Source organism: Mesoplodon densirostris, chromosome 7 (assembly GCF_025265405.1).
Source record: "Mesoplodon densirostris isolate mMesDen1 chromosome 7, mMesDen1 primary haplotype, whole genome shotgun sequence".
Taxonomy (NCBI): domain Eukaryota; kingdom Metazoa; phylum Chordata; class Mammalia; order Artiodactyla; family Ziphiidae; genus Mesoplodon; species Mesoplodon densirostris.
This window is the reverse complement of record NC_082667.1, coordinates 62,284,363-62,305,717: the sequence shown is the minus strand read 5'-3', so window position 1 is coordinate 62,305,717 and position 21,355 is coordinate 62,284,363. Positions and strand designations below refer to the sequence as shown.

The 21,355-nt window shown below is 47.8% G+C and overlaps 1 protein-coding gene across 1 annotated transcript; it reads right to left on the bottom strand.

Annotated features, from left to right (window-relative positions):
* Positions 1 to 12,320: 12,320 nt before the first annotated feature.
* CNGA4 (cyclic nucleotide gated channel subunit alpha 4) lies at positions 12,321 to 17,414 on the bottom strand. Its single transcript, XM_060105363.1, is given in 6 exon segments — positions 12,321 to 12,781; positions 14,514 to 14,863; positions 15,640 to 16,285; positions 16,586 to 16,692; positions 17,116 to 17,217; positions 17,353 to 17,414. Coding segments are annotated over 6 exon segments (1,728 nt in total).
* Between the last annotated feature and the right edge of the window lie 3,941 nt (positions 17,415 to 21,355).

Here is a 21,355-nt window from a genome sequence, read left to right as displayed (position 1 = left end):
GAAGGATTTACTCTCCTTCTTCACTGAGAATGCTGCTGGAAGATAGCCCTCAACTGTCAGCCCCTTTGGGAGTTGCCTAAGCTGAAGAAAGCTGGCTCATTTAAGGTCATGTTCCTTTTCTGGGGCATTCTGCATACAATGACTGATCGACAGAGAGGTATAAAGGTTCAGCTCCCTCACCCCGACAGAGGACAACTCTGAAAGATGTTCACAGCTGCTCGTGGGGTTGACTGAGGTCATTGTTGGGCTTCTCAGCTTCTCCCTTTGCCCGATCCCACTTTCATCCTCTCTCTTACACGGTGTTGACTCTGAGAGCACTCCTTAGTAAACATCCTCCACAGTAACCTCTGTCTTAGAGTCTGCTTCCTGGGGAACATAATAGCCTCCCTCCCATGTTCAATCCATCATGAAGTGCTGTTGATTTTAGCTACTGACTCCACTGATGTTGCCCCACTGTTTCTTTTACTACTCTCCCAGCCTCCTAAGTGGTCCACGTTTTACTGATGCTCCGGACACGCAGGCTCAGCGGCCATGGCTCACGGGCCCAGCTGCTCCGCGGCATGTGGGATCTTTCCGGACCAGGGCACGAACCCGTGTCCCTTGCATCGGCAGGCGGACTCTCAACCACTGCGCCACCAGGGAAGCCCGAGAAAGCTTTTTAACAGTGTCTATGAAGCCTGCATGTCTTGACTCCTTCTGATCTCTCTAACCACCTTGTTTTGAGTCACTGTTGTTCTTGTTCTCTCCACTGAAGACACTGGCCTTCCTTTAGTCCAGTTTTTGGGTGTATATCCTCTAGTTACATGGTTTCTGTGCATTCTCTCTGGAAGTTTTCCTTCCTTATTTAATTAACTCCTACTCATCCTTCTGATCTCAGCTCAAGGTCTCAGCATTTCTCAGGGGTGTTTCTCCTGGCTTTCCCTCCTGGGTAGGCAGAATCACAAGATGATCCCTAATGACTCTCACTCTTGTATGATCTCCTTCCCTCAGGTGTGGGTGGAACCTGTGAATGTGATGAGACTCTACTCCTAAGATTATGGTACATGGCAAAAGGGATTTTGTGGATGTAATTAATGATGCTAATCAGTTGACCTCAAGATAGAGAGATTATCCAACTAGTCCTAACTAAATCATATGAATCCTTTAAAAGCCACGAATTTTCTCTGGTTGGCAGCAGAAGGGGAAGTCAAAGAGATTTGAGGAACAAGATTTGATACACTGTAGCTGGCTTGAAGATGGAGGGGGCCATGAGGCAAGGAATGGGGGTGGCTGTGGTTGGCTTGAGGATGGAGGAGGGCATAGAGCAAGTACCTGAGAGTGGCCTCTAGCTGAGAGCCATCTCTGGCTGACAGCCAGCAAGAAACTAGGGACCACAGTCCTACAACCACAGGAATTGGATCCTCCTAATGACAAGAATGAGCCTGAAAGCAGATTTTCCCCCAGAGCTTCCAGAAGAGAACTTAGTCTGGCTGGCATCCTGACTTCTGCTTGGTGATATCCTCCCTGAGCAAAGAACCCAGCCATACTGCCTGTGAGCTAATAAATGGATGTTTTTAAGCTACCAAATTCATGATAATTTGTTACCATAGAAATAGAAAATAACACACCTCTCATCTCAGGAGGTAGCAAATGCAGACCCTTGCAAGCCATGCAAGGAAGAAGTGAGGGCATTGGAAATTTGTTAAAATTTAGAAAGACTTGGAAATATTGTAGTGGCAGCTGGTGTGGAGAGCAACTTAAGGAATGGGACCAACTGGGAACTGCATAGGAACTGTTTGATAATCACCTACTATGTTCCAAGCATATAATCTTTAATCCTCACAAAGAACTACAAATTTGGGTGCAAGATTATTGATCACTATTTTAAATGAAAAAACTGGCTCAGAGAGAGTTTTAGTAACTTGCCCAAAGCCACAAAGCTACTAGGTGAAAAAAGCCACAATTCAAAGCCAGGGATTTGGGAAGTCAGAATTCAGGTGCTCCTAGTACGCTGCTTCCCAGTATAAGTTTTATTGTTTCACTGGTCACCTTCTTTTTCTCATTTTACAAAATATTTTTTTCAAATTTTCTTGACTTATAAAATCTCTTATTTCATCTCTTACCCTGGTGACAGCCCATATGTACAAACACACACACACACACACACACACACATACTATCCTTCAGTCACAACAAGTAACATGGCCTCCCACTTCATAGAGAAAATAGTAGCTATCAGACAGCAGCTCCCACCAGGGAATCTGGTCCATTTTGGATAAGTAAAGTTTCAGATGTCTATTAGACATCTAAGCAGGAATTCCAGTAGGAAGCTGAATAACCAGCTTGTAAAGGAAGTAACGTAAACCATAGAATTAATGAGAGTATGTTGAATAAGGAGAAATGAGGAACCAGGTCAGAAGTCTGGAAAAGACCATTATTTAAAGGCTGGATAGAGAAAGACCAGTCTGCAAAAGAGACCAAGAAGGAGCATATAGAGGGGTGAAAGGAGAACAAGGGGAGCAAGGCATCATGAAAGCAAAAGGAGACATGCTGAATGGAATCAAACACTGCACCTGGACCAAGAAAACAGGATGAGAAATGTTCTCTGAATTCAGGGACCTGGAGGTCCTTGGCCACAGAAAGAGCCATTTTGGTGAGGTCCTAGAGACGGAAGACAGATCAGATGTACTGAACACTGAATGTCATGGGAGAAAGTGGAGCAAGTGACTTTAGACAAGGTTTTTTTTAAAAATTTAATTTTATTTATTTTTTTATACATCAGGTTCTTATTAGTTATCCATTTTATACATATTAGTGTATATATGTCAATCCCAATCTCCCAATTCATCACAGCAACCCCCCTTCCCCACTTTCCCCCCTTGGTTAGACAAGTCTTTTTGAAGAATAGTTATTAAGGAAAGGAAAGAGGGTAGTAACTAGAGGGGGATGTGGAATGAAAGATTTTTAAGATGGAAGAACTAGAATGTTTTTAGGGGCAGATGGAACTACTGCAATGTGTAGAAAAGACTGAAGAAATGAGAGAGAGACAGAGACAGAGACACTAATGCAAGGTTCCTGAGAAAAGGTAGGGAAGTATGGAACCCAGTGCATGCGTGGAGGGTTCTAGCTTTTGATGGGAGTACAGACTCAATTGTAAGAAGTTAGTAGAAGAGAATAATTATAGATGAAAATGTCATGGCAACCAGATAACAAGTATGTAGATGAAAATGTCATGGCAACCAGATAACAAGTATATTTCCTAGACTATTCTTTTGCAGCTAAGTGTGGCTTAATGACTACATTCTAGACAGTGGTTGTGGATGGAAGTCATAAGTGCAGCTTCCAGATCAAGTTCTTAAAGAGTGAACTCTCTCTTCCTCATTGACTTTTCTTGCAGGTTGACTGTGGATGTGGATAAGCCACTTTCAGTCATGCAGTGAAGTGTGCATCCCTCACACACTAGGGATGGCAGAGTAACAAGATGAAAGGGGCCTGGGTCTCCTACAAGCTCAAGTCATTTTGCCACCTCTGGTTCTCTTGTATGAAAAAGAAAGAAACTACAATCTTAAGGCTCTACAATTTTTTCTCTTTTTTATCATAGCAACTTGATCTGTAGCTTAAGACAGTGGGTGTTAGATTTGGTGGAGAGTTGTTTTCTGATAGTTTCTGGTTTCTCTATGAAATTGGAGATCTGTTTACAGTGAGTGGTGTGTATATGTATGCGTGTGTGTGTATAGGACTGAAATTTTAGGAGTCAAGATGGTTTAATAAAACTGTATATAATGGGAAAGGGAAAGTGGACATCTGAGGAATGTAGTAAGATAATTAGGAGAGTGTTGAGGACCCACTTAAGAATTGGTGACCGTGAATTTCTAGTGGTATCAGTTTCTCCAGCAGAGCCCAGACAGTTGGATGCAAGTATGGAGAATGTTGATGGTTCAGTTCCTCCTAAGTTGAGATTTTACCAGGTGGGTGGGATGGAAAACAAAGGGACAAGCGTGAAATGACGGGCCACAAAATCTCAGCTGGACATGGAGAAGACAGAACTATGAGGTAGGTGACAAAGTTTAAATGAGTAATAAGTAGGCTTTAGAAGGTTGGGAGTCATCAGCAATAAGGAAGGGAAGAGGGTAGCACAATGAACATACGAGTGTCAAAGAGCAGAGGTCTATTGAGAGTAAAGAAGCAGCATTGGTGAGGGCAGAGGATCCCAAAATCTGTGTACATGGATTATGAGAGGATGAGAAACCACCCCTTTCTGTGAAGGATATACTATCTTTAGGGGATGGCTGGTTTTAGTTAACATGGGAGTTGAGAGGGTGTTCAAAGTTGAGGATATAGCAGTTTGCTGATGTTGGGAAAGGAGTTACAGAGGACGAAAACTCCTCTGAGAAGCTTTCCTTAGCCCCACATATCTGGGTTAGGTGCCTCTTAACCCATGTACTTCTGTAACACCTGTATCTCTCATTACAGTAATTCTTACAATTACGTGTCTTGTAATTGCCGTTTTGCTTGTCTATATTTCAAGGCTCTGGTGTCTGTCCTTTTCTCCAACATTTTCTCAAACCACTCCCCACATTACTCTCATTTCTATCTTTTCTTTATGCTCAAGGAACCTTGAGTTGCTTATTGTTTCATGGTGCTTTCCATATTGTTCATCATCTGCGTACCTTGCTCATATTCTCCCCTCTAACTAAGTGCAGTTGGGTGATGGGAGGTGAGGACCAGGAGACAGTGGGTATAAACTGTTTCAAGAAGATGGTTTGTAAAGAGGAAAAAAAACCAAGTCATAGATACAGTGGGGAAAGAGGACATACCATGAGCAGAGGAGGGAGGAGGAGGGATGAAAATGCACTGCTAAGAGGGTCAAAGCTCATTTCTCAAAATCAGGAAATTCTATCCATGCCAGAGTTAAGCCAACATTTGGAGAGAATGGGATTGCTTAGGGCCAGGAAACAGGGGAGTTTTAGATGAGAGCAAGGAGGGAAACGCAAAATCAATGCCAGAGGACAGAGACTTGGACCCTTGTTCCAGAACAAGTCAGAAACCTAAGAGGTCAAGGAAGCAAGTGCATGAGGTCCTGAAGTAGGGCCAAGTTCAGTCCTCAGGGAAGCTGCCTTTTTGACTCAGGCCTTGACCTGTCAATATCGTCAGTTTTTTGGTTTTTGGTGCCTCTGTGTGGTGTGTGTGTGTGTGTGTGTGTGTGTGTATGTGTGTGTGTGTGTCTTGCAGGGGGTGCTGGCCCACCTCCTTGACTCTTGTGGCTTAGAACAATCTACTTTTGCCTTGGGGAAGTCTCAGTCACCCACGTTACTGCCCAAGGTGGGCACATGATCCTTCTTTCAATATTCCATATCACAGTTGAGATAAGAGGGGAATGTTTAAACAACATGTCAGTAAATGTACAAGGGAAAGAACAAAAGAGAGGAGCACATAGTGTCAAATGCACAGCCACATAACCTGCTTTATAAGGTAGGACCTATTTCCAGCTAGCTTGCAGGTCCACAAAACATCAGCACTTTCCTTGGGAAACCCAGTGCTCACACACGGTGGTGTGAGGGTCATGAACACGCTCTGCCTCCACACCTTTGGCCCTGACACACATGCAGCTGGGATCCAGTGCTAGGAGGGGAACCAGTCATTTAGTCCTTGGGGTGCCAGCTTGCCCACTGGCTCAGCCCCTGCCCCCTGTGGCTGATCAGGTTGCCTCTTCCCCTCCCCATTCGAGGCCTTCTTTTCTCAGCATTTCTGTGATGTGCAGATATTCTTCTGTGCTGAGCTCCTGCCCACGCACTCCCTGCCCACGCAGAAGCCCCTTCTCTTGGCATAATTCAACAAAGAGGGAATGGGCTGAGAAGACACACCGCCTGGAGCCAGATCAGGCAGGGATGTTGGCTAGAGGAAAGAAACCAGGGGCGGGAGCAGCCCTCCAGAGGCTGGCCTTATGCTGGGGCGAGCAGAGCATACACTGGGGGCTGGCTCCTGCTGGAGGGTTACATTTGGCTTCAGATGTGGCTCTCACAGGTAGGCCAAGACAGGCCTGGATCCCCCAGGTCAGGGCCTCACTTGAGGGCTAAGATGGCCATAGGAAGGCTCACCCAGGAAGTCAAATGGATAGAGGGCTTCCAGGAATACATTTGAGCCTCTGTGGCCCTGTGAAACCTATTGGTGAAAGGCAAGGCTGAGGGCAACAGGCCAAGGTACCGAAACCGGAAAGGCAATGCCAGACACACAGAGGGCCCATGCATTCTGCGTAAAAAGCACAGGAGTTTTCAAGCTCTCGGGTAGGGGAGTCTTGAATGATCCCAGCCATTCCATAGTGTAGACCCCACCAGGTGCCTTGGGCTCTGATTTGGCATAGCTAATGTCTCTCAGCATCACCACTGCTGCATTTTAGTTTTTTTTTAACATCTGAATAAGTTTTTTCATAACCCAGTCGAGACCCAGATTCTGTCTCTAAGATTCCATCTCTCCCTGGGGAATTCTCCCAGCTTTGCAAGGCAATGCAATCCTAAGGCCTGGGAGGGAGCTGGTAGGAAGGGAGGAAAGGAGAGCCCTGCGCCCTCTGCTGGCCAGACCTGGCATTGCCAGCACAGCCCCAAGGCCCAGGGCCGGGCAGGGCTGCACAACCTGTGCTCCTCAGGGTCCTCAAAGGCATAATAAGCTGCTAGAGGGATAGGAGTAATGGTCATAGCTATTATTCATTATTAAGCATTCGCTATCTGTCAGGCACTGGTAGACAGTTTACATTTCTTATCTCATTTACATTTTAATTCCCCAAGCACTGCTTTCAACAACCTTGAACGATTTTGTAGGAGGTGAAGAGTCCCCCAGCCAGTAAGCAATGTTTCAGAACTAAAATCTGACTCTGACTGGCCTACAAGCACATGATTGGCTCCAAACTCTTTCTTATCTGTTGTGCTTTTAGGCCAGCCTAATACCTGCCCTGACTTGGGCCATGCCCTGACCCCAGCTCCAGTCCAGCTTGACCATCCATTTCTAATCCAAGCGTCAAGCCAAACCCTAGCTTCAGCCCCAAGCTGGAATCCACCGACCTTGCCTCCTGGTCCTGGCTCCTAGTGTCTGCACCAGATCTTCCCTGGGCTGGATGGCCTGTTTGGCTAGGAATGGGATTTCCTCCCAAACTTGATACTTTATTTCCACCTCTCTTTGGGGCCAGCAGCCAAACTGTCAAAAAGGAAAAGGTGAAGTACGTGGGCCAAAGAAGCTAATGTGGGGGGAATAGCTAACTGGGAACACTGAGGAGGAGTGTACATCTCAAATCTTAGCCAGGCCAAGGTGTCCTGAGGTTAGTGACCCAAGGAGGGAAGTGGGTGAGGCCCTAGATCCTGCGGGAGGGAGACGAGGTAAGCCAGAGGCAGCTGGGCTCTCAGCAGGAGGGCCCTTGAGCAGTTCTGACGCCCCTGTAGGAATCTGGCGGTGACTCCCCAACACCTGCCCTCCTCCCACAGCTGCATGTGTGTGGGCAGAGAGCTGGAATTGGCAGCTCTTCTCCAGAGCAGTGGGTGGTCCCTTGTCTTTGGCAGTAGCCCTGAGGTCACACTTCAGCACGCTGGGCAGGCTTGCTGGTGATTCACAGGTTCTGCTCTGCACCTCTGGCTCCTTCTCTGGTTACTACTTGTTGCCACCATTCCAGCTTGCAACATTCTCAAGAAAAGAAGGAGCTTGCCTGGCCTTGACCTCAAGCTGAGGTAGTCCCTTTTCTTATCTCCCTAAAAGAAACAGTAACACAGACCTCGGTTTCTTTCCATGTGACTTAGGGGCCCTGTGATACTGGGCAAGTTATCTAAATCTCCCAGAGCCTTGGTTTCCTCATTTCAAACTGGGGAAAGACGAACATCTTTCTCATAGTTGTAAAGATTAATTGAGACAATGCACTTAGCCCAGGACCTGGCATAAAATAGCTTTACAATAAATCATATGTAATGTTTTTAGTTGCCCCATGGGCTTGTTTCCTGATTTGGAAAAATGAGCATAAAATCATCTAAATTTCCTAATATTGCTAATTTAAATTTCCAAATGAGATAATTTATATAGAGCAGTTATAAGTGATTCCATAACAGTATGTTAAAAAATTGGACGTTTACTTGATTCTCTAAATCAGACAATTCTCATCTAAGTGTTTAACCACCTACCTTACAGAAGATTTAATCTCACTTGTGTTTTGTGACTTTCTTTCCATTCTCTCTTCCTCCAAATTTAGGGTCTTATAAAAGTCTCTGGGGGTTTTATGTTGGACAGAATAGCTGCAGAGGGGGAGGGCCTCTGGCAGTCAGACCATGTTGGTTATGAAGGTATGCACCTCGCTCAAGCCTGTGCTCCCCCTAAGGGTGCTGCTCTGAGGCTCCAGTGTGAGCTGGGGCAAGGTGATCTTTCTCCAGTTTCCAAAGACTCAATTCTTAGTGTTCCCTATTCTGGGTCTGGGGTGAAAGTGGGGTCCAGGCTGCTTTCCTTCCCAGAAACCCTATGATAGGTAGAATTTTTACTCCATTGTCTTTGCCCTCTGGTGTTACTTCTCCAGAACTGTGAGATAATAAATCAGTGCTGTTTAAAGCTGTTAAATTTGGGGCAATATGTTACAGCAGCATAAGAAAACGAATAAAATGCTGAAGAATCCCATTCCTTTTCTTAGTCTTGGGGAATCTCCTTCCTCAGAAGTCCATAAGCTTCTGCTTCCTCAATTCTCAGTCCTCCCAGACAATCGGGCACAATTCACCCCTAGGTGAATTTTTTGTGAAAACCTCAGAGCTCTGATTTTCACAAACAAAAGCTAGGGCAGAGAGTTTCTGAAAATTTATATACGCTTTTAACTTTTTATTTTATATTGGAGTATAGTAGATTAACAATGCTGTATTAGTTTCAGGTGTACAGGAAAGTGATTCAGTTATACATATTCATGTATCTATTCTTTTTCAAATTCGTTTCCCATTTTGGAAATTTCTATTTTTGATGCTGCAATTCAAAAAGCTTTAAGTCAAGGGGATACAAAGATTTAGGTACTTTCTTATGATGAGAGGAGGGATAAAATGAACAAAACCCAAGTGAATATCTCAGTGAAGTTTCTTGCCACATATATAAGTACTTAGCCTAGCAACTGACACACAGTAAGTAATATTCTTTGGGCTAAAGATTATTTTTGTTGTTGTTTTGTTGTTGTGATTCCAGGAACTTAAAAATGTGTTCCCTTCTGCCCATCCTGACTCAACTCTATGCAGCTTGATCCCAAGTTGTCAAAACACTGTCTTCCACACAGAAGTCACTCCACAACTAGAGGACCCCAGCATGGTATTGCTGATATTCAAGATGTCTTGTGGTGTGGTGGCTCTACCAGGAGGAATTTGATCTCCTCATCCTGGAAAAGCAGAGGCACAGCAAGATGCACAGCTGACTCCAGAAGAATTTTGTTTCTGCATCCAAGATAGGCAAGATGGCCAGTTATTACCCTCCTTGTTCTATAGACCAGGATTCTATGGGGTGGCAGGGCCACCTGTTCTAAGAGAGCCTTCTCTTGGGACAGGTGTGCACCTTATCAATGAAAAGCTTATTCTCAGCACCCCAAATCCATTAGGAACCACTAAAAAGGCCTTCATTGCATACCCACCCATTCTATCTCAACATGATTTGAAGGTAGAGATGGTAGGAAAACCTCTTGAGAAATTGACACACGTCTTCCTCCAATGTTGGGCCTTTACCTGTTTTGACTCCCATCTGTTTGGTTGCCAAATATATATTAGGTACCTACCACATGCCAGGCACTGTTTTGGCTCTGAGGATACAGTGATAATCCAGACAGACAGTGACAATCCGATGGATCTCATAATTTGTGAGGAGGCTATCAAAAAATAACCACACATTTTAAAATGACTTAATGTGGGGCTTCCCTGGTGGCACAGTGGTTGAGAGTCCACCTGCCGATGCAGGGGACAGGGGTTTGTGCCCCGGTCCGGGAGGATCCCACGTGCCGCAGAGTGGCTGGGCCCATGAGCCATGGCCACTGGGCCTGCACGTCCAGAGCCTGTGCTCCGCAGCGGGAGGGGCCACAGCAGTGAGAGGCCTGTGTACTGCAAAAAAAAAAAAAAAAAAAAAAAAAGACTTAATGTGCAATGACCCTCATAATCTCTCTTGACACCCTGGCTCCAGCCACAGCCTCAGTTTCTATGGCTATTTGAAAAAGTTTTGTTTCAGGTCCTTCATGTCTGAGTCCTGCATCATATCTAAAAGGTTGATCAGCTTAGAGGACCCCAACAGCTCTGGGGAATGTCTCCATGACAACACATTAGCAGATGCTCCCCACACATCCTGCCCTCACAGCACTGGGGGCCCTACCCTACATTCTTTTGTACTACCTGTAATAATCATTCTTGATATTCTGTAACTGATGATTCAACATCTTGAAATCATGAGAAAATTAATGACCAAAGTTGTTTACATCTCCCCTGTGATCTTTCATGGATGCTTGAAAATCATATTACAAACACTTCAACCACAAGACCCCAAACTGTGTTTTGCTTCCTACCGAATAGGGGATGGCCCCACCTAAAAACTTGCTACCACTATAGAAATAAAGGCTCTTTTACCCATGTTTTCTTCTTGTTCCTTCTGCCTCCTGACCAACGCTGGTGCTTCCCCATGTGGCCCTGCATGGCACAGTGTGCCCCCTCCTGTTGAGGACTGTAAGTAATAAATTCTTCTTTCAATAGCATTGATCTCTGAGTGTGTCATCACTCAATCAGTGTAATACTAATTTATCAGTTTGATATTGATAAATTAAATTCCAGGCACATTTTAAAATACCACCTGGCACAGCCCACACCCAAAGACTTGCCAGGCCCTGGAGGAGCTAGAGTTGTGGCAAGGGTGAATCTGACTCAGAGATGACACCTGACTCTGCTCCACAGACCCTATAACACCTCTTCAGCCCCAAACCTGCAGACCTTCTTCTAAGTATGTACAAGTTTCTCCAAAACTCCCCAAACACTCATCTCCTGTTGTTCCCAGTCATGATATTCCACTCCACCTAGTCTCTATTCTCCACCCTATATCTTGGAATGTATAGAGGAGGAGGGCTGGGTTCCTGACAGGACAAAGGCCAGCTCTGAGAACCAGCATGGTAGGACAGGGCCAGCTGAGTAGTCCTGGGAACTATTCTCCCCTTGGAATCAGTCCCGAGAGCAAGGTAGCCCTGGCCTCAGGTTCCAGGGCTGAACCAAAGGAAGGAAAAAGGATCAGAGGTATTTCCTTTGGCTTACTAAGCTAGATCAAACCCTTCAGAGCTCATGAGGTTGAGGACACAAACTCTGCTGTGAGATGCAATGGTCAGTGTGTATATGTGAATGTGTCTATGAAAACATGTGCACACTTACAGCAGTGTGATGCATAAGCCTGCTTTGCCTTGGCTCAGTGCTTCTTCTTTTTTTTTTTTTTTGCGGCACACGGACCCCTCACTGTTGCGGCCTCTCCCATTGTGGATCACAGGCTCCAGACGCGTAGGCTCAGCGTCCATGGGTCACAGGCCCAGCCGCTCCGTGGCACTTGGGATCCTCGCGGACCGGGGCATGAACCTGTGTCCCCTGCATCGGCAGGCAGACTCTCAACCACTGCGCCACCAGGGAAGCCCGGCTCAGTGCTTCTTGATTCATCAGGTACTCCCGCCTCTTTGAATCAAACCCACCAACTCTACACAGCTTGTGCCCCTTGCCCCTGTAACCGAGAATTCAGACAGAATTCATCCTGGACCACGTTGGCTTTGCGTTTTCCCATCAGCCCCATAAATGCTTAGTGAGGAAGCAAATATTTATTGAAGTGCTACTTGCAGGGTACACTTGTGAACCTCCCATACGGAGGGGCATTTAAAAGATATCTTGGAACAAGAGGGTTATGGGAGTACTTTTGTGCGCTCACAAGTGTGCGCAAACCTGTGGAAGGCATCTGTGTGTACTGATGTGTGATTCTCAGTATATGTGTGTTTATGAGGTGTGTGACTGAATGTGCATATATGATGTGGGTATAAGACGTATCTATGTGAGAAAGCATGTGTGCTCTGAGAAGGGGAACTCCAGAGCATTTTATATGGATTTCAGTCTCACGGCCAGTGTGGATATATGCAAATAGGTGTGTGTGCGTGCGTGTGTGTGTATGTGTGCTGGGTGAGCAGGGGATAAATGTGTGCTATACTCCTGCATCTCTAGGTGGTGCATCTACATACCTAATTCACTCCCATCTCTGTAACCTAGCAGACAGGATGGCAGAGTTTCTGCAGGCAGGCTTTCCTACAACTCTGGATTCACTTGGTGGTGGGGGTCTGGGGAATAGCCATGGGGTCACTCTGGGCTTGGGGGTCCCTCCTGGCCAGCTCTGCCCTCTCCATCCTTGGACGTTCCCTCCCCAGGTTCGCCCTCATCGTCGGCCTCGGCCAGTTCCTCAGGCATTGGCCACTCCTGAGTCTGCCACTCCAGCCGCTCGATGCGATAGGCCATCTTGAGTGCACTGGACTCCAGCTCAGCCAGGAGTCGCGCGAACTTGGTCTGCAGATCATCGAGTTGCTGGTCGAGGCCTCGCAGCCGGGCCTCCGTGGCCTCCTGTAGGGCGATCTCAGCTGCCTCGGCATTTACGTCCAACTTGTTCATTTTGAGCAGGATCTCACGGCCCTTTTCCTCCATGATGGCCTGGGCCTGTGGATACTCGCTCAGCACTTCCTGCAGGTCCTCCTTGCTCAGGCAGAACAGATCCGAATAACCTAGACTCTTGATGTTGGCTGTACGGCGGTTCCCAGACATGTTCCCTGTGGCCACAGGCAGACATGTGGGCGGTTAGTCAGGGTGGGCATGAGGGGGCATTTCCCTCCAGAACCAGGACCCCCACTTCCACATTTGTGCTTTGGAGCCTCTCTTCCTGCCTCATTAATTCTTTCATCCAGTAGAGTACTGGGTAGGGACTGGGCCCTGTGCTGGGTGGGTATCAGTGACCTGCCTCCAAGAGTTCACAGTCTAGAGGACTTAGACATTTAAGGGGATAGTTATGTAACAGTGTAGCCAATGCAGCGTAGATGTGCATCTGGTACTGTGGGAAGACAGGCAAAGAGCCCCTGACAAGCTGTAAGGCAGAGAATTTAGGGAAGCCTGGAGGAACTGATGCCTGGACTGGTAGGAGGTAACTAGGGGAGGGGGTGGGGAGGGCAGCTAGGCAGAGGGATGGACTTAGGAAAGAGTCAGGTGGTTACAAAATACAGTAAGTCGTCCAGGGAGGCTGAAGTTCAGGGTATGAGGAGAGATGGAGAGAGCCAGGTCATGCTGGTCTCGTAGCCCTGGCAAGGAGTCCAGACCTTGTGTTGAGGACAGTGAGAAATTATTGAAATATTTTAAGCAGGAGAACTGTATGGTGTCATTTGCATTTTAGAAAGATATTGGTGGGTGGTGGGTGGGAAGATAGGTTCGTCTGAATGCTGCAACGTCTCAGAGGTAGAAGGACCTTAGAAGGGGCAAGGGAACTACCGTTTGTTGAACTCTTGCTATGTGCCAGGCACTGCACTGGGTGCCTCACTCATGGCTCATTTAATCCTCCCAAATAACTCTTTGCGTTTTTAATATCATCCCTCTTGGGTAGGTGAGGAAACTGAGGCTTAAAAGAGGGAAGTGACTTGTCCAAAGTCAGGTAAACAGTGGCCAACTACATACAAGACGTGGGTCTTGAGGGGGTCCTTGGAGGAAGATGTGAGGCATTTAGGACAACTGGAGAGTGAGATCCCCAGACTGAGAGCACATCCAGTGTTCTCACCCCCTTTTCAGTCTTTCCCATCTCCTGTGGCCTCAGTGTCTTTACCTGTGATTAGGTATAACAACTCTTACTGCACAGGCTGATAAAAGGAACAAATGAGCCAGTGTGCAGTACCTGGCCTGGACTGGAGTTGATGCAGTAAATAGGAATTCCTTCCTTCTACCTTCCTTTCCACTTGGCTATGAGAAATTTGTTTAGCCACTTGTCCAAGGTTACACAGGTAATAAGTATACACAGCCCCAGGAGTGTATACTTATTACCTGTGTAACCTTGGACAAGTTCCCCAAACTCTCTGTGCTCTAATTTCCTTACCTTTAAAATGGGGATAATAGTACCTACTTTATAGAGCTGCTGTGAGAATTTGATGAGTTGGTACATGTGGAGAACTTTGAACAAGGCATGTAGTAAGCATGCAATGAATATTAGCCATTATTATTATTATTGATTGTTATTATCTCTGCACTTTCCACTGATGTGTTGGTGCCTTGGGTGGCTATCTGCAGAGCAGGTCAACTCTCTCTTCCAAGGACCCACCCTGCTCATTGACCTTGGCTCAGCCTCTTCTCAGGGAACAGACCCTCCTTGTCCTGCTCTTCTCTTGAGCCCTCTAGTGGCTCAGGCAAGGGCCAGATGTCCTTAATCTGTAGGCTCTGAAATACCACCTGGTCTCAGCATGGGGTTCTGCTGTCCCCATTGCCCTCCCCTAGCCCTGTCTCCAGAACGAATGATGGCATGCCCACCTTTGATGTTGATGATGCTGATCTCCCCAAAGTAGAGCCCTGCACCAAGCACAGCATACTGAGTGACACCATCATCGGCTACCACAGCCAGCTGACCCTCTCAGATGATGTACATCTCTCGGCCAATGTCCCCCTTGCGGCAGACATAGTTGCCTGGTGAGTAGGTCTGGGGCTGCAGCTTCAGCACCAGCTCCTCCAGCAGGCTGGCCTCACAGGTCTGGAAGATCTGCACCTGGCTCAGAGTAGGCAGGTGTACAGACACGGCCACTTCTGCCCGCAACTGCTCAGGCAAGTGCTGTAAGATGGCTACCTCATTGGTCATCTTCTTGTTGATATGCAGGTGCTGGTACCTGAGGGCAAGGTACATCATCAGTCCTCACCAGCCCACTACGTGCCTCCCTCTGTGTCTTCCATCAGGGCTCTCAGCTCAGCCTCAGCCAAGAACCCAACCACACTGAGTTCTCACAGGGGTCATGGGAATACTTGACAGTTGGTTGATAAACATCTTTAATGCACTACCTGCTGGTCAGAGATATGTTCTGACAGCTTCTGCCTCACCCAGGGCCTGGAAGCCTCCACCAGTGAACAGTGACTAGGATACCCTTTAGCTCTTGTCAGGCTCTACTCACCCACCATTCAGTGATGTCTTGTACCATATCACCGATATCTACTTCAGTCACCAAGCCCCATCTTCTTTAGCAATCCTCTGCTCTAGGTCCCCAACTTGGTGACACTTCCCTTTGTTTAGCCTACAGTATGGACTCCATGACATAGTCAACCATCTTGTTGTTGGCTATCCCCTGAGGAGTATTGCTTTTCCCTCTTACCTCTTCCAGGACCTTCTGAGTCCTACCAGGTGGTGGCAGTTCCCATTCCCTGGGTTCTGGGTTTTCCTTCCTTATGTATGAATTCCTCTCCCTGTCAATCTTTTATCCAACCCCTCACCCTAAGTCCAAATCCAATTAGTGGAGGAAATCCTTTTCCAAGTCCCACCCAGTGAACCCTCCAATGAGTCACATCCTGAATGCCCTGCCTGACCCACCAGGCAATAAGAACCCAGCCACCTTCCTCAGATTCTAGCCAGTACACCTCTCCCTGTCCTGGTCTGGAACCCCAGCATCCTCACCAGTCAATGACTCGCCGCTCCAGCCTGCGGTTGACGTGATGCAGCTTCATGTATTTCTTCACCAGGGCGTGGTCTGGGTAGAAGGCTGCATCTGCAGTGTTCATGTTGTAGATGACAGAGCTCATGCTACCCATGATGGTGGCGAAACCCATCACGGCCAGGAGGAAGTCTCCCACCATGAAGAGGTACTCTTCCTCCCGGTCTGGCAGCGGCGTATCGCCCACGGTGGTCAGGATCAGCGTGGAGAAGTAAAAGCTATAGAGGTACTGGCGCCGCGGCTGCTCAAAGCCGGGCTGCGCGGGGTCGGGGTACACCCAGGCGTCACGCCCGAAGCCCAGGTACCGGGACAGGGCAAAGTATAGGCAGCTGTTCCAATGGATGACAACAAAAACGTAAAGCATCAGCTTGGTGATGCGGAAGGCATTCGGGTAAACTGTGAGGGTCTCCATGTGGTCAAAGGCCTCAAAGAGGCGGGGCGCCCGCAGAAAGCGGTTCAGCCTCAGCATGGGTGTGTGCGGACCCAGACTCACGTAGGCCACTTCCGTGGGTAACAGGGAAACCAGGTCCAAGAAGAAGCTCCAGGTGCAAACGTAGCGACTCGAGATCCTACCCTTGTCCACCACCAATATGCCCTGTTCCAAGAATCCTGGTGGGGGAAGTGGGGGCCGCCGTGGGTGGTGTCAGATATAGGGTGGAGTCAGGGCATCTGCCTGCTCCAGAAACGAGGTTGAGGGTGGGCAGGCCAGGGCAGGCCGGGGAGACAGTTACCGGGGACAGGGTGGGGGCCGGCTTAACCCTGCTCCAGGGTTTCTGGGGTGAGCACAGGGATACCGTAAACATAGAGGCATGTGAAAGTGCTGTCAGGGAGGGAGTCACTTTCTTGTTACTAAGAGGCTCTCTTTAGGAAGGGAACATGGAGAAAAAGTCAGTCCTGAGACTCACTGACCAGTGTGGAAGCGCACCACGATGTCCAGTAGGTAGATCAGGTCACTCGTGCAGTCCAGTACTAACCAGGCCACCAGATAATAGCGCTGCAAGTCGGGGAAGCAGGCTCTGCGTGGCAGGGACAGAAAGGACTGGCTTCAGGGCGCCCTCTGTATGTTAGGTGTTCTCCCGCAGCCGCTGAGCATTAAGCGCTGGGCTCTCGTATAGACACCGCCCCTACACCAGCCCCGTGCAAGGGACCCGCCCCTCTCCTGGGCCGCACTCTTTTTTTTTTTTTTTTTTTGCGGTACGTGGGCCTCTCACTGTTGTGGCCTCTCCCATTGCGGAGCACAGGCTCCGGACGCGCAGGCTCAGTGGCCATGGCTCAAGGGCCCACCCGCTCCGCGGCACGTGGGATCCTCCCGGACGGGGGCACGAACCCGCGTCCCCTGCATCGGCAGGCGGACTCCCAACCACTGCGCCACCAGGGAATCCCTGGGCCTCACTCTTTAGCCCTGGTCTCTGCTTAGGGCCCTTCCCATAGCGCCGAACCTGCACACGACGATGATGAGGTTATACATTACTGGGAAGACCATAGTGTTTAGCCACCAGTAGTAGTAATCCCCAGATGGGTCCAGGACAGGCAGCAACTTCCTGTGGGCAAGAGGGGAAGTTGTGCTTCATTTATTCACCGTTCAGTGCTGCGCTTGTGACTGGGAGCAGCAAAGAAGGGTCAGGCTCCATCTGGTGAGGCAGACAGATCTTACACAGGGGACCGGGGTCTCTCACCTGGCCTTGGCTGGGGCAGAACTGCTGGACTCTGTCGTCTTCTCGTTGCTGTCCTGGTGCATGGTTCTGTGGCCTGGTCCCTGGGTGTAAGATATCCAGGGCCTCTGCCTGCAGGTGGCTTCAGGAGGTGGGGGTAGTGCCAAGCTGCCCTTGGTCTCCAGCTGCGATTCCTCCGTCTTTGGCTTCTGAAGCTCTTAGCAACACAACCAGGGCGAGCTGCTACTGAAGGGGTGGAGGCAGTGTGGCTCCAGAGCTCCGCCCCCTCTTCTAGGGCCTGGGCTTACACCTGCCCAACTAAACATCTCTAATGGGGTCCCTGGAGATGGTGGAGGTGCATGGCTCAGACGTTAAGGCTATGCCTCGTCTCCCTCCGCCTTCCTCAAAGTTGAACTACACAGGGGCCCTCTAGTCAGGAGACCTGTGTGCCAGTGTAGGCTCAGAAATTCATTCTGTTTTAACCCTGTGCAAGTTCCCTGCTCGCACCTCATTTTTTATTCACTGAACAACTATTCACTGAATGGCTCATTTGTGTCAGGTGCTAAACTAGTCTCCAGGGACAAAGAATGCCTGTCACATCAGATATGAGCTCTGTTTCCACTACCTGCACCCTATTTACTTCCGTCCTGCTGGATGAGTGTGATGGGGGCCATCCTGTGGCATTTTTGCCCTCATTCCCTTCTTGTTACCTCTCATGCCTGATCTCACCCGTTATGTCATGTGTTTTCTAGATCCTCAACCTCTTTCAGTTTTCCCTTTCTGTGAACATGCTTAAACCTCCCATACCAGAACACACAAAAAGATCCTAAAAATTCTCCCTCAGCTTGATGTCCCTTTCACTACTATCATCTTTCTCAGTCAACAAGTCATAATCAGAACACCTGCTATGTGCCAGGCCAATATTGTGCTAAGTATCGGGGATAAAAGAGGAATGAAACACATTCCTTGCCCTCCAGAAACTCACAGTCTGGTAGGGGGGAAGAGTCAGGTAGATAGGCAATTACACATTAGTCTGATGGGTACTCTGTTAGGTGGGTACACAGAGGGTTATTACAGTACATAGAAAGGGTCCTAATTGAGACTGGGTTCTGTAGGATGAATAGGAGTTAGTCAAGTGTAAGATGGAAGAGTGAAGAGCACTTAGGCAAAGTGTATAGAGTATGCAAAGGCTTAGAGATTTCAAAAAGCGTGGGTGACTGCGCGAACATCACTTGGTTTTTGTAGTGAACCTGAGAGGCTAGTGGTAAAAGATGAGGCTGAATGGTGGACAGAGGACAGCTCAGGGAGAGCTTTGTCAGTCGTGTTATACAGCTAGGATTTTATCTAAAGGCAATGAAGAACTCATGAAATGTTTTGCACGGTTAAGTGATATATGGCTAGATTTGTGTTTTCAGAGAGTTTCTTGGAAGGAACATCTATAGTTTCCAACATTTTATTTTATTTTTTTGAAATCCTCTTTTCCCATGGCTTCTATTGATACCATAATGTCTTGGTTTTCTGCTTATTTCTTCTTAGTCTCTTTCATAAGCCCCTGTGTCCACCCCCCCTGTTTTGGGGTTTTTTTGGACTCTGTCCTAGGTCTTCCTCTCTTTCCATCCTCCCAACTCTCTCTGATCAATCTTGGTCACCCACAGGATCTCCTTTTTCATCTAATGTCTCCCAAGGACTCTCTTTGAGCTCCAGACCTACCTATACCACTAATTGCTGTCTGGATGTCCCCACTCAGACATTCCACAGTCACCTTCAGCCCATTGGCTCCATAATTGAGCTCATTATCTTCCCCCATCTGCTCTTTCTCTTATAATCCCTATCTCTGGCTTATCAGCCAAAATACCTAGCACCAGGATTTATTATTATTACTATTGTATAACATTGTGGCAATTTAAAAAAATAGTCACAAATTCTTTGATGCTCCTTCCTTGTGGCTGTTCAGTCAATAGAGTATAGCAGGAATGATGTTGTGTGACTTCTGAGACCAGATCATAAAAGTCCATGCAGCTTCCTTCTGGTTTTCTTTGAACACTCACTGTCTGGAAGCTCCCTCTCAGGATGCTCCCTCTTGGAACCTAGCTGCAACGTTGTGAGAAGCCCAAGCCACAGGAGCAGTCAGGTGTCTGTACTTTGTTTGACAGTCCCAGCTCAAGCATCAGACATGTGAGTGAAGAAGCCTCCAGATGATTCCAGCCACCAGCCTCAAGTCACCCGCCACACGTTTGAACTTTCTAGATGAGGTCCCAGACATCAGGGAACAGAGACAAGCCATTCCTGCCATGTCTTGTTCAAATTCCCAGAATCTGTGAGCATAAAAAAATGGCCATTTTTTTACACTATTAAGTTTGGGATGATTTGTTACACAGCATAGTAACCAGAACATACATAGAGAAAAGTACATATTTCCTAAGTACACAGCTTGATGAATTTCACAAGGTGAACACAGTCATGAACCAGCACTCACATCAAGAGCCCTACTCTGTCCTCTTCCAGTCAACGCTTTTCCAAGGGTGATCACTATCCTGGCTCTCAATCCTGTAGTTTAGTTTTGCCTGTGTTTGACTTCTATAAACTAAGCATCAGTTTTTAATCCTTCCTCTTATTTTCCTTTCATATTCATCCAGTCATCAAGCCCTGGTGACCTAATAAGCACATATCCATTTCTCTACATCCTTACTATTCTAATTTGGGCCTTATCAATCTGATCATAAAATTTTTATAGTTCTCTATTATCCCAAGGATAAAAATCTAAACTCCTTAACACAGACTGCAAAGCTCTCTGGTACCTGACCTCTGTTTGTGCCTTCAGCCTCATCTCACAGTGTTTCCTCTGCATGTTCCCTAGGCTCCAGACAAGCTGTACTGATTATAGTTTCCAGAGTACCTCCCACATGTTGTCCATTCTTTCTCACCTTGTTATGTGCTGATCCTTTGGGCTGAAACTTCCATTTCTTTTTCTTTTTAAATACTTTTCCTTTTGAACTAATTTTAGGCTTACAGAAAAGTTGCAAAAATAGTATAAAAGTCCTTGTAAACTCCTTACCCATGTTCCCTTGTTATCATCTTATATAACTAGAGCACAGTGATCAAAACCGGGAAATTAACATCGATACAATACTTGCAACTAAACTGCAGACCTTATCTGAAACTTCCATTTCTCAATCTTACTCTTGCTTGATTCTCAAGACTGCTCAGACATCATCTCCTCCTGGACGGCTTCCCTAGGCCCCTTCGCTCTTCTTTCCCCTCATCTTCTAAACACACATAACACGCTAAGTGCTGCTCCTCGATGGCAATTACACTACGTTGCAATTGTCTACCAATAAGGGCTGAGGTCCTGGAGGGCTGAGACTGGTTTTAATTGATCTGGAATCCTGCCTGACAAAGAGGACCTCACTCCATGTTCCTTGGGTTGACTGAAAACGATAGTGCCCAAGGGATCACGAGACAGCAGGTGCTGGCGAGCCAACGAGGGGCGGTCATCGCCCAGGTACTAGCCAAGCCATTCGTGCAGACGGTGCAAAATAGGAACTACTCCTCTCGCTGTCAGCCCTCTCCAGGGCTCTGCTTTTCCACAGGCCCCGCCCACCTACCGACTCCTCCCCTCAGGCTTACCCTCTTGTTATCTCCTCCCCTTCCACGCCCCCTCTTCCACTGTCAGCACCGCCAAGATCCGTGACCCCGCCCCTATCACGTTAGTCTCTTTCAGCCGGATCTCTGTCCTAAGCCCCGCCCTCCAGTCTTCCCTGCCTCTTTAAGTCGCGTCGCTCTTTAGGTCCCTCCTTCTGCCCTATGGTTCGACCTTTCTCCCTCAGGCTCCGCCCCCGCCCCGCGGGCCTCCGCCTCCCCAGAGGCCTTCCCCTATGACACGCCAGAGTCCTTCAGAAGGGCGGGGTTTGCAGTGCGAGGGGGCGGAACCTGGGGGAAGAGGCGGTACTCCTAGCTTGGAATGCGGTCGGCGACCCCGCCCCTGCGCTCTGCCGTTGCCAGGAAACAAGCATCGACGCTCTGGCTT